At 33.8% G+C, this 12,737-nt stretch overlaps 2 protein-coding genes across 2 annotated transcripts in view; both read right to left on the minus strand.

Moving 5' to 3' along the window:
- Window positions 1-6,911, minus strand: part of LOC144841393 (uncharacterized) — a 31,035-nt gene extending 24,124 nt beyond the window's left edge. The window contains exons 1-6 of the mRNA XM_078697716.1: window positions 6,838-6,911; window positions 5,806-5,861; window positions 2,338-2,409; window positions 1,532-2,074; window positions 444-872; window positions 45-211 (exon numbers count right to left, since the gene is read on the minus strand). Of these exons, the coding sequence (XP_078553842.1) occupies window positions 45-211; window positions 444-872; window positions 1,532-2,074; window positions 2,338-2,409; window positions 5,806-5,861; window positions 6,838-6,911 (1,341 nt within the window). The remainder of the gene's footprint in view (window positions 1-44; window positions 212-443; window positions 873-1,531; window positions 2,075-2,337; window positions 2,410-5,805; window positions 5,862-6,837) is intronic.
- Window positions 6,912-8,300: 1,389 nt separating this feature from the next.
- Window positions 8,301-12,737, minus strand: part of LOC144841395 (uncharacterized) — a 35,488-nt gene continuing 31,051 nt past the window's right edge. The window contains exons 33-38 of the mRNA XM_078697717.1: window positions 11,950-12,690; window positions 10,975-11,625; window positions 10,669-10,878; window positions 9,975-10,127; window positions 9,497-9,541; window positions 8,301-9,178 (exon numbers count right to left, since the gene is read on the minus strand). Of these exons, the coding sequence (XP_078553843.1) occupies window positions 8,871-9,178; window positions 9,497-9,541; window positions 9,975-10,127; window positions 10,669-10,878; window positions 10,975-11,625; window positions 11,950-12,690 (2,108 nt within the window). The 3' untranslated portion in view covers window positions 8,301-8,870. The remainder of the gene's footprint in view (window positions 9,179-9,496; window positions 9,542-9,974; window positions 10,128-10,668; window positions 10,879-10,974; window positions 11,626-11,949; window positions 12,691-12,737) is intronic.

Below are 12,737 nucleotides of genomic sequence, written 5' to 3' on the forward strand. Positions count from 1 at the left end.
TTCGGTGATTAAGCAGAAAGAAAAAATATAAAAGGGAATCTTACCGAGTGGCAGGAGTTAAATGACGCGCTCATTAACTGGTTGCAGGTTACCCTCGCAAAGTTAGCCGTGTCAATCAAGTGTTTATAGGCCGGATTGTCGTAAAAATATGACGGAAACTGGGCCTCAGTACACCTGGCTGCAGGCGGTGGCGGTGCAACGGTACAGGCACCTAAAAACGAACGAACTTTTGTAAACTCTATTTCCAGTGTAACATTTTTATGATATTAAATAGATTGATGATAAGATTTTGACTAGAGCTCTATGACATGAAATTGATGGTACTTCTATAGTAGTCAGATATATTGTAGAATGTGTAGTGATTTGTTTAGGAGCAGCAATTAAACACACCAAATAATGCTTTAGAAATTGTTTAAGCTGTTCCGTTAAAGCATAATACTTACTAGAAAACCCACAGAATCTAAATATTCCAATACTATTTGTAGCCGTACTGTATCCAAGATACCGAATACTTAACGGATTATCATCTGTCCAAAACATAAATGGGTATTTGTCATCTCCAACTGATATTCGTCCGTTCTCAAATTTTATCCAGAATTTCGTAAAAGTTTGCATGTTGACAAATCCATTCGACCTGGCAGATACTGCCAACGCCGGACATTGTTTACAGCGTTTGATCTCAGAGCGCGTGTCGTTGGTTCCACCTATCACAATCTCATACATAGGATCAACATCACTTTTTGCAGACGAAAGTGAGATGTATACGTCACTGTACGCGCGCACTTCAAACTCCAGTAAAGTGACGTCACTTTGAATCTCGGGAAGGTTATAACGATATCGGTATGTTGTGTCGGTTGTGTCGGTGAAGCAATCTATTTAAAGCGATATAATTCTAATGTTTTTATACTATTCTAAAAGTTAGTTTAGAGAATCTTTGTTATAAAACCAACAATTGATTTAGTCACTATCAACGTACAAGAACGTCTTCAAATATAATTTGTAAATAATTGTATTTTTGTTTTGATTTACACACCATTTCGGTTTGGTGATGAGTTGCTTTTTGTAACTAATGGTTTCATAACAAAGTTTCTTTTTTGTGCATAATGAATCTAGTGTGCAAGTAATACGTCTATAATCTAATTTTAGATCATGTTGATTATCAACTGTGGCATTAAAAGACTACCAAACAATCATTGGACGCAGCGTGCGCCCCATGCTTGATATGACAATCTGCGCGCGTTCTGATACACATACAGAATGGGGCATAACACATATAAGCGGTGTGCAAGCATGCGCAGTGATTGCTTATATGACCTATTTAGGCTTATTCTATACCCGGATAAATGATGAGCTGATTTGGCTAATGAACCCAACTTATCTGGATAACTATTAGTCTGTGATGCCACGTCGTTCAACCGAATTGTTATAGATTAATGTTTGTTTAAACAATTAGTAATATTAATCAGAATGTATGAGATACTATTATTTAGTAAGTCTATATGATGGGAAATGATTAATAATTAATGATTACCTGGTTCCGTGTTTTGCCAAGACTGTCCAAAGTCGTACGGGTCGTCTTTTACCTCACCCAATGGAGTTGAGAAATCGTCCGTTGGATCGTCATTGTATATACCACAAAGACCGCACGTGTTATCTTTCAAACTTGAGGACGTAACGTGGACATCGATGTACTCGGCTCCATCCCAAACAAGATTAAATCCAAGACCGCTTCTAACCACAATATACGAGGCTATTTCTTCTACTATCATTCCATCAATTGATGCTGGTAAAGTTAGTTCTATCCCTTTGTAGGTAACCAGCGAACCACCATCCCTGGGTGATAGCTCAAGTAGGCTAGATGGAGCGCCGTTTTCGATTGTCACCCACCGTCTACACGGCGCGATACCTGTGCATACGCCGGCTGCTTCATTACGCACGTAAATGTGGAAAGAGAAGTCCAGACAATCGGAAACTAGGATGTATTCGCAGTAACCGGGAAACGTGTATATTTGCCCGTCGAACGTATTGTAATGCGATTGACCCCACGTTGAACATGTGCCTGTTGCTGCAACGGCTGAAATAAAATACAATCGATTTAGTTGCTGGTGTTTCGCCACCTGTTATGTTATGCAAATGAAGCACTCTATGCTACTCACACGTCTTATAGAACAGTGTGTAGTTATGGCTTTAAACATCGGGAGTCATTGGATAGTTATTTTGCCGAGTCTTCTAAGTTTAATATGTATATGTATACACTCATATATTATATGAGTGTTTTGTACAAATAAAACATATCTGAAGGAAGTTACGGTGAAATTGTTTAGATGATGTACTTACGTGGTGAGCCGGTTGCGGGAAGCGGAGGCAGCCTCGGAATCGGTTGGGCAGCACGTTTCTGAATATGAAGATCTGAAAACCAATTATAATCAAGAATATAATTTCATTGTTTTTTCCATTCTTGTTAATCCTTCCTCATTGCATTCTGAATGACAGATAATTGTAGCCTAATATAGTTTTTAATTTATTTTACAATTTCTACATTTTTAATTCATGCTTTTTTCTCTCTCTCTCTCTCTAATCTCTAATATATTAAAACATTATTTTTTCTGACAGTATAATAATAATAATATTATAATTTCAATTTGTATAGCACCAGAATCAACTAAACCGAAGTAAAAATCAAAGGCGCTTATATTTTAAAAAGATGCGTTTTAAGTTCTTTTTTAAAAACAGCAATAGAAGTTGATTTAGTAAAATGACGAGGGAGAGAATTCCAAAGAGAAGCGGCAGAGAACATAAAAGACCTTTGTCCATAAGATTTGGTGTTAATTCTAGGAACAAGTAGTAGGTTTTGATCAGCCGAACGAAGACAAGCAAGAGGGGTGTAGGAGGGAAGAAGATCAAGGAGATAAGTAGGTGGTTTAAGAAGTAGCGCTTTAAATGTTAGTAAAAGGATCTTATATTTTATACGGGAGTCAATAGGTAGCCAATGGAGGTTATATATAACAATGGAGTTTGTACACTTTTATTGGCCTTTCCCATTAATATTACAATGTCTACATTCTTAATCCACGCTTTTTTCTCTCTATAATCTCTAATAGGTTAAAACATTATCCTTTCTGATATTATACAGCCTAATACTGTATTCGTTTTTATTTTCTTTCTACTTTCTTACGGAGTAAAATAATGTTAATATTTAATAGAAATAAATAAACATTGAATAGGCCTACAAAGGTAGGTCTGATCCTACATCATAATGAGTCTTATATATAACACAACTTTTTTTTAAAGATAAACAAAACGCTAGACTATGAAACGCCAATTGAGAATGAAACCTGTCAGGTTTCGAAACGTTCTGTAAGTTCGCTTATAATTTGTTGGTTTTTACAAAAAGAAAATTTTGTTATACCTATTGTGAAACCAGATAAAATATTTCCAAACATCAGAGTCTTATATAAACTGACTAAGATATATCGGACTAAAATAATAATAAGTAATTGGCTCAAATAGCAGTTTTAGGTCTAATTATGTGCGTAAAAACCTAATATTATTCATCTAGAAATTATCAATAAAAATATTCTAAAGTTTGGAAATCGATGAACAGGGTCAAGCAAGATGTGTGTGTGTGTTTACTCTGTAGCTTTACAGTATCTAAACGTAGGCGTAAGTATCTATTTTGACAACCCACGTATTCATCCGCACCGATCATAAAACGTACGATTCGGCACGACCATTTTGTTCTATTTTGGAAGGACTTGTTATCAATTATCGCAGCAGACCCTCCACACCCTTCCCCCATAATTATTATGACAGTTATAAATAAGGACATATTTGCGTCATAGTTCCAGTATAATTGACATCTACACAATACCTGTTTTCAAAATGTTTTCAGTTAATGTATGATGAGACAAGCACCATTATTTCCACTTGTTTGTGGACGAAATAAATTTATCTTATTTTATCTTAAAAAGACACAATGGTAGTAGGTCTAAACTACTAGTTTCTTACTTTCACTCGAGTCATTATTTTTTTTTTAATAGGCATAATCTAATTTGTATTATAGTTTTCATCACAAAGACACAATAGATCGGATTTAACAGTAATTTTAAAATGACGCTATTTTGTTTTTAAAATTATTTTTGGGTCCTGTTAAACTTCATTTTGACAATGTTGCCATTGATTTCCATAAACCAATTATTGTACAGTAACGTTTTCGTGTTTCCCTAATTAAATTATTTGTTATTTATAACTTTTAATCTTTCATAATACATTACAAGAACTAAATGGAAACAACCGAAAAACAACTATTAAAAACAAAAGTTCTCGAGTCATTATCATTAGTTGTAACCTACATAGGATTTGTCATGTTGAAACAAAACATATTGTAATGAGTATATTAATTGGCACTGTATTAGTTATCAACGTTTTCTATATACGATACTTGCTTCATTCATAAACGAATTGTTAGAAAATGTTCATACAACAAAAAATCCTTCTATTTGGAATGTTAAATAACAAACCCAAGAGATGAATAAGTAGCGCTAAACGTACAGATTTATCTGTAACCTAATGAATTACATATTATATATGCAACCTTAATATTTGGAATGTTAAATGACATTACAAGACCCCAACTGATAAAAACATACTAATCAAATACAACGTTATCATATAATGTGTTATTTGTCAACCATGGTCTTATCAAAGTTTTATTAACCACAAACGACAATCTGATATTATTAGAAATCACAATAGGCACTGAGACCGTGGGTGGAATAGGGTATCTTCGGTTTGACGTCATCACGCCAACGTCCTGTTTGTCTCTTAACTTTATGCAAACATTTAAGGTAAACATTTTGCAACGAAATTATTTTAATTGTATCTTTTTTTACATCATTTATTCCCCATTTCGATTACGACATTAAGAGTAAAACTTAAAGCATTACACAATTACAGATTGGCTCTAATGTACTCTATTTTTTAGTGAAAGAACAAAAAATTTTTTAAAAAAAACACACAACACACACGTAAATGTTCTTTAACAAAATAAGACTGTATTAAAAAAAGAAAATATCATCTTTAACAAAATAAGACTGTATTAAGAAAACAAACAAAAAAAGAAAACATCATCATGTAAAATATCATTTAAGCTGGCTGCATCTACCATTAGTTTCATATTATTATAACCAGGAATAAGCAAGACTAGATAGCCTTGGAAAGACTGAGAGTACTCTCATTCTTTCCAAGTAAAAACTGAGTGAGAAAGACAACGCTTTACAGTATCTTAAAATATAGTAGACTTATCTATTTGTGCTATGCCTATTTATGTAAATATTCTATACCTTTTCTGATGACAGATTATTATTGCAGAAAGCAGGTATCGTAACAGGTATCGTTACAATAAAATATGTGTTATTACCAAGAAAATGTGTGTATCCTAAATGTAACATTGCTATTATTAGGTCTATCAAGCTCATTCAATTCAAAATTGTGAAACTTTGTCATGTACATCAAATAGTCTAGTAAGGCGTGGCAGCTCCAACGTTGTACCAATTCCAATCCGACAGTGTGCAATTTTGATGTCTTTTAAGACTCACTGAAATGTTTTTCTTTTTCAGCAAGTTTTCCATTTATCTAGACCCTAACAATTGTTCCCTTTCCTATGTTTTACTTCAATGTACAGCGCTTTGAGAGCCTGCTTATACGCTATTTATATCATTACTATTATGTATTATTTGGCCTAGGCCTGATAAGTTAAGCCACTAATAAAGATGTGAAAACAAAGAAAATGAAAATGAATCTTACCATTGAAATCTCGGTAAGCATTTAAAGACTGATCGGCACTGTATTTTCCTACATATCTATAAAAACAAAAAATTATTTCATAGGATTTCAGTTTAGCAATAGTAAAACAAATTATCGTTGAGGTAAATCAAGTAAACACCTTGATAAGAAACTCAACCAGAAGTAACTACAGTATCATGCTAATTACTTCCTCATTTACATACAACATGTCCTATATAAATACTCTCCTGTATATAAGTACTCTAGGCGTTGTTTTCTGTTCTGATGATGAGAATATAGTTTCTCGAAACATGTCAAGATATTTTAAGCAGTTTGAATATTTATTAAATGCCTCACAATTGTGATTTTAATTCGAAAGTTTGGTGGAATCATACACAGTAACAACTGTCATTAGGATCTACAGTACTTCGTAGAATGATTTTACTACAGCTGCTCAGTGAAGAGGTGGAACCACTCTATGCTACTTGACTGGTTTCAGACATGAATTCACACGATTCCCAGTGCTGTATCTCAGATTAACATTATTTTGAATATGTACACTAACATGTATTAATTTAAAGTATATACGTTCAGATTAAGTTGCCTAATTCCACAGAAAAATGATATGTACTGTACTAGTATTTATTGTAGAAAAAGTGGAAATCGTGTTGATAAAATTACTCAAATTTCATTTCAGTAAGGTAGAAATAAAATTATCTTTAGTATTTTTTTTATAACATAAAAAAAGATGCCGCTTAAGAAAATCTGACTTTTAAAAATATGACTAAAAAGTATTATTATGGACGGAAATAATAATTTTTAAATAAAAAAAACAGCATAAATTTTCTACAATTCAGAATTCGATACAAAGTCAAAAAACATGAAAGTATGGATCTAACGTGTCAGGAATATTCAATTAAAGCAACAATGAATATTGATAATAATTAAAATACCCGACAATAGATAAATAATCTTTTAGATACTACTATTCCTTAAGAGAGTAACCAAAATAATTCTTGAAAGTTTAAATTGAAAATAAATTATATTTCATACCTTGAAGTTTCACCAATGGACGCGCAATAAATAATGGCGAAGATGAATGTGACTGATTTGATGATGGAGGCCATTATGGCTCTAGAACCCTAAGCTCAACACCGGATCTTCTCTTTCACAAGTTTTCCACTCTGTACAAGTACTCATATATACACTGTATATCACGCAAAACTGAGTACGTTCCTGTCTCTCGTCTAGTTTTACAATGTGGAAAATCGGGATTACACCTTTTAGTGTATACGACGGGTAACACAAGGGTCAACTACATATCCTCCCCATAAATCAGAAAAGATTACGATTATCTTGTTCATACAGACATTGGTTTGTTTGATGTGAGATAATGACAGACTAGAGGTACATGCCTAACCTGAACCTCTCCATACAATACAAACAACTCAACGTATCGACCCAATATCAGACGTTTCCATGTTAAAATATCACAAGCTTCCATAGTATCAAGGCCCAGAGAAACATTTCTGAAAAAGCAACACTAGATAGCAGGCATTGGATCTAAGAATTTTTAAAGCAAAGATGTAGAAATGCGAAGCTTTCTAGAAAAACTCTATTGTATGCCTGCTGCTGTATTATTTTGTTATTTAACATTAATGAGTAGTTTGGAAGAATATTAAAATTACGTCAGAAGTAAGGTGTAGACTTTTTCTGATTTGCTAACCCCAAACATTTTTTGTTCTGGAAACTATGAAACTTAAAATATAAGTAAAATACCACTTTCTTTAAGATGACATTTGATTCTTATTGACAGATGCTGCAGTCCTATAAAGCCATCATCCTTCATTAAAAATTTCAAATTCATTTCAATTCGCTTTAACTGTATTCTGTGTCTTGTATGTGTAAACTGACTTTGGGTCAACCGGCTCCACTACAGTGATTATTAAATGAAATGATGAATTCACAATTTGACTAAAATGGATTTCTATAAAAGTAACATATTAAACCTTGCTGAAATTCGCCAATCTTGGTTAAATTGGTGTTAAAAATATTGTTAAATTAAGACATATAATATGCCTACTAATGTCAAAATGTAGTTAATTTCTAAAAGTTAACATTCGATAGTGATGTTTGGTTGACGTTTCTTTTAGGCTGTGTTCTTTGAAACTTTTGGAATCAAAGAAACCTGAAAAATATGCGCAATTGCAAAACAACAAGCTTATCGGTTGTTACTAAGCCAACAATCAAAACACGGAAAGTAAACATACACCGCAATTAATTAGGTTTTTAGAGCCGGTGATGATATCAGAGACCCAACCCACACACTATTCTAGCTCTTATAAGCTCAATATAACTGAAAGTTCTATCAACCACAAACAGTATATTAAACATTGTGAAAACGAACAAGTTTAGTTCAACTTCTGAATCTGATAAATCTATTATCCATGATCTTGTTTTTTTAATAAATGTAATGAAACTAAGAAAACAACCATTAAAAAACAAAACAGTTTTTAAAAAGGTTCCACATTTATTTTAACTTAATAAAACACACAATTATTATTGGACTTTTTTTTTAGTAAATCAACACACATTATCTCATTATCAATCTTATAATTGAACCTATGATTTAACAGAGGAGACAAACATTTTAGAAACGTCAGTAAGCAATATTTAACAGCAAAAACAGCGTGCTTAATAACTAGTATGCCTATGTTCACATAATCATAACGTTAGACATTGTCTCAATCTTGTACAGCCTCAATAAATAATAGCCAAACTTTCGTTTTTGTTGTTAAACTTTGGGTTCACTTTCTCAATATCAGTTAACTTTAATGTATGCCCTATGATGGCGAAATAGGAAAAAATGAGAAATAAGAGAGCAGTGTTTTTATGTAACAAATTATTTCTTCATCATAAATCATTTAAAATGATATATACACAGAAAACAAACATAACAGACAATTTTTGTAATTATAGCACATTTAAAAATAAAATTACAAAACATTGCCAAATTCAGATCCCTTCGGGAATCTATGGTTTCTATCTAAAATAATTGCTGAAGTTGATTAATTATTTCTGAGTTTTTAATCTTGAAATGAACAATCCCGGTTTTGTTCACAAACACAACTATCGAACACTTCAACATTGATTTCCTTGACAGCACCACTAGCGTCGCATTGAACAGGAATCATTTTTCTAACGGGTTCAAACGGTCTACAACATCCGCATGTTTGTGAACGCGATGCCATCATGTTTTCGACCATTCCATTTGTTGCTGATCGTGACGCGCATTTACCGCTGCATTCATCAACAGAAAATGTTGCATTGCACACTGATCCATCATCAAACTGTACGTTGTGTACTTTCTCAACTCGACGGTGGCGACAATTTCCTGAAAAAAGGATTAAATATCTGGTAAACGTAGGCCTACATTACAAAGATTAAATTACATTATTAAGATGAACAGAAGTTTGTTTTCATGTGTAATAATTGAATATCCTTGGTTGAGATGTTAAAAAAGGCATTATACATTGCAATACTATTGAATGATGTACTATTGAATGTAATATTACATGGTGTAATATTACATGATGCACTATTGCATCATGCACTATTGCATCATGTACTATTGCATCATGTACTATTTGATGATGTACTATTGGATGATGTACTAGAAAGAATCTAGCACCAGCTTAATACAAAAACTAACCTGCGGTTGATGCTGGTACAACATTCATGCTACCATCATAATGTTCTGCAAAATGCAAAAGAAATACACAACATGACAATGTTTGCATAATGCATTGAGTGTACTTCGAGGGTGTACTTTAATATTGATGTTTTGATTACACAATATGGTACATATATTTGCAAATGCATACAATAACTGGACTGTTTTTGGGATTCTATCTGTCAACATTGTATACTGTTATGAGAGATATATGCAGTATGACATATGGTATGAAGGTTTGCTGTCAAAAGACAGGATACTGCATGCTGTTTATTTTGATTTGACTTGGGTGTCCAGACAATTGTAGTTAGTCTACTTATGAGATGTTTTTAGAATTAGCTTTAAAAGAATTTATTGTATGTTGTATGTTGCAAAGATACCTAAGACAAGAATTCAGGAATTTCTGTAGATATTAAACCAAGCATTGTTTACTGCAAGAAAGTAAAATAGAGCTTACCACAAGATTCACATGCACCGTTTTTGAAATAGAATCCTTTGCCGCACCCACATCCGGAGCGTCTCTGCCATGGTTCACACACGTCACTAACACTACACACAGAGTTGACGCATCCACATTCCTTGAATTCAAGACCAGCGGAGCAAGATGTATCTAGAAAACACAGTGAACAAATTTAATTAATTTAAAGATAAATTGGTTTAAAGATGTATTGTCCCTCAAAAATATGAAAAATGAAGATTAATTAAATCAAACTTTGAATAGGTTATTTTGTAGTTTTAATAAAGTGAAAACAGAAAAAAATAATGTTTCACTTATAAAATAACATGATAAATGGTTAAATTCAACCAAAAATCCATTGGCTGGCAGCCAATTTGACCATTTTTTGCTTTAAATTCCAGTTTTTTCAGGTAAATAAATTTTTTTCGATCCAATTTTTGGTCAAAGTCAATAATTATTATGTGACATTAAAATGGCATATTCAACAACAAAAATTTAAAAAAATTATTTTTCAGGGGGACAATACATCTTAAAAAATGGTTACTCTAAAATGATTTTACACAGATTCACTATATATACAGTACTATGAAATCCAGAATGACAAACAATTACGAACAATAAGTACAAGATATCTTATAATAGCGCCATTACAGAATAATTATAAAACTTCAAGAAAACATAAATAATTACTTACCGCATCCTACTTCTTTCCTCCAACTCAAACATCTAGATGATTTTTGTTCATATTCTGTTACCATGGCACTAATGACGGAGCAGGCGAAAAACTGATTGCACGCATTACCTGCCATACACATGACGTAGTATTTAGAGACATCTACGACATCACGGGTAACATCAAAGACTGGCATACTCAATGCATCACACAAACTTGTTGTACAAGAAACTGTATTAAAAAACAAACAAATGGATACAATCATGTATTGTTCCTCACCAAGTACAATATTCATCACAATAAAAAGAGAAAGAGCAAAACACTAACCTGCTACTAAAACTGTGCCTGCAGTTGGCAATGTTTCAGGACCACTAATTCCACCGGTAGTACCGGATGCTCCAGAGTCTGTACCATCAGAACCACCAGATACAACTGTACCACTCATACCTCCACTGGTGTGTGATCCTCCAGTAGCACCTGATGCTCCAGAATCTGTACCATCAGTACCACCAGATACAACTGTTCCACTCATTCCTCCACTGGTTTGTGATCCTCCAGTAGCACCGGATGCTCCAGAATCTGTACCATCAGTACCACCAGATACAACTGTTCCATTCATGCCTCCACTGGTGTGTGATCCTCCAGTTGTTGAACCAGAATCGATTCCACCTTGTCCTCCCATGGAGCCTGAATCTGTAACTCCTCCTTGGCTGCACAATTCTGGGCAAACAAGTCTAATCATGTAATTTGCACAAGGCTTTCCTTCACTATTAGTACACCTTAAACCAAATGCTACATCACACTGGACTGACTGATCGTAAACACCATTGTTTGTTTGACACTGGACTCCCTTGGGGTTTTTACAACTTAATGTTGGATATCGTGCAAAGATGTCGTCAATAGACTCAATTTCATATTGAGCAGATGGATCAACATTGCCACCATTTTCATCGTCGAACCACTGTGTCCAACAGAAACCTGTAAAATAAAAAATAAGTTTAAAATATAAGAATCATGTAAAAGAATGTTGTAATTTTACAACAAATATTGGACGTATTTAAATTATAGTGTAGCTTCATTTCAAAAGCTTTTCTAATATTAATAGTATTTTGTTTATGCCAAAAAATCTTAAAGTACCTGTCACAATGCAGATATCTGTGAAATGAAAAATAATGTTAAGAGTATAAACAATTTTGTAATTTCAAAACAACCATTTTAAACATTTTCTTACAATATAGTGTTGCATTATTTTAAAATGGATTTGTAATAGTATTTTGTTTATGGTAATAAACCTTAAAGTACCTGTAACACTGGGTATCTTTACTCCTGTACCACCAGACACAACTGTTCCACTGGTTTGTGATCCTCCAGTAGCACCTGATGCTCCAGAGTCTGTACCATCAGTACCACCAGATACAACTGTTCCACTCATTCCTCCACTGGTTTGTGATCCTCCAGTAGCACCGGATGCTCCAGAGTCTGTACCATCAGTACCACCAGATACAACTGTACCACTTATTCCTCCACTGGTTTGTGATCCTCCAGTAGCACCGGATGCTCCAGAGTCTGTACCATCAGTACCGCCAGAAACAACTGTTCCGCTGATTCCTCCAGTAGTTTGTGATCCTCCTGTAGCACCGGATGCTCCAGAATCTGTACCACCAGATACAACTGTTCCACTCATGCCTCCACTGGTGTGTGATCCTCCAGTTGTTGAACCAGAATCTATTCCACCTTGTCCTCCCATGGAGCCTGAATCTGTAACTCCTCCTTGGCTGCACAATTCTGGGCAAACAAATCGGATCATGTAATTTGCACAAGTCTTTCCTTCACTATTAGTACACCTTAAACCAAATGCTACATCACACTGGACTGACTGATCGTAAACACCATTGTTTGTTTGACACTGGACTCCCTTAGGGTTTTTACAACTTAATGTTGGATATTGTGCAAAGATGTCGTCAATAGACTCAATTTCATATTGAGCAGATGGATCAACATTGCCACCATTTTCATCGTCGAACCACTGTGTCCAACAGAAACCTGTCAAATAAAAAATTATGTTTAAAATATAAGCATCATGTAAAAGA

Source organism: Antedon bifida, chromosome 4 (genome assembly GCF_963402885.1).
Source record: "Antedon bifida chromosome 4, ecAntBifi1.1, whole genome shotgun sequence".
Taxonomy (NCBI): Eukaryota; Metazoa; Echinodermata; class Crinoidea; order Comatulida; family Antedonidae; genus Antedon; species Antedon bifida.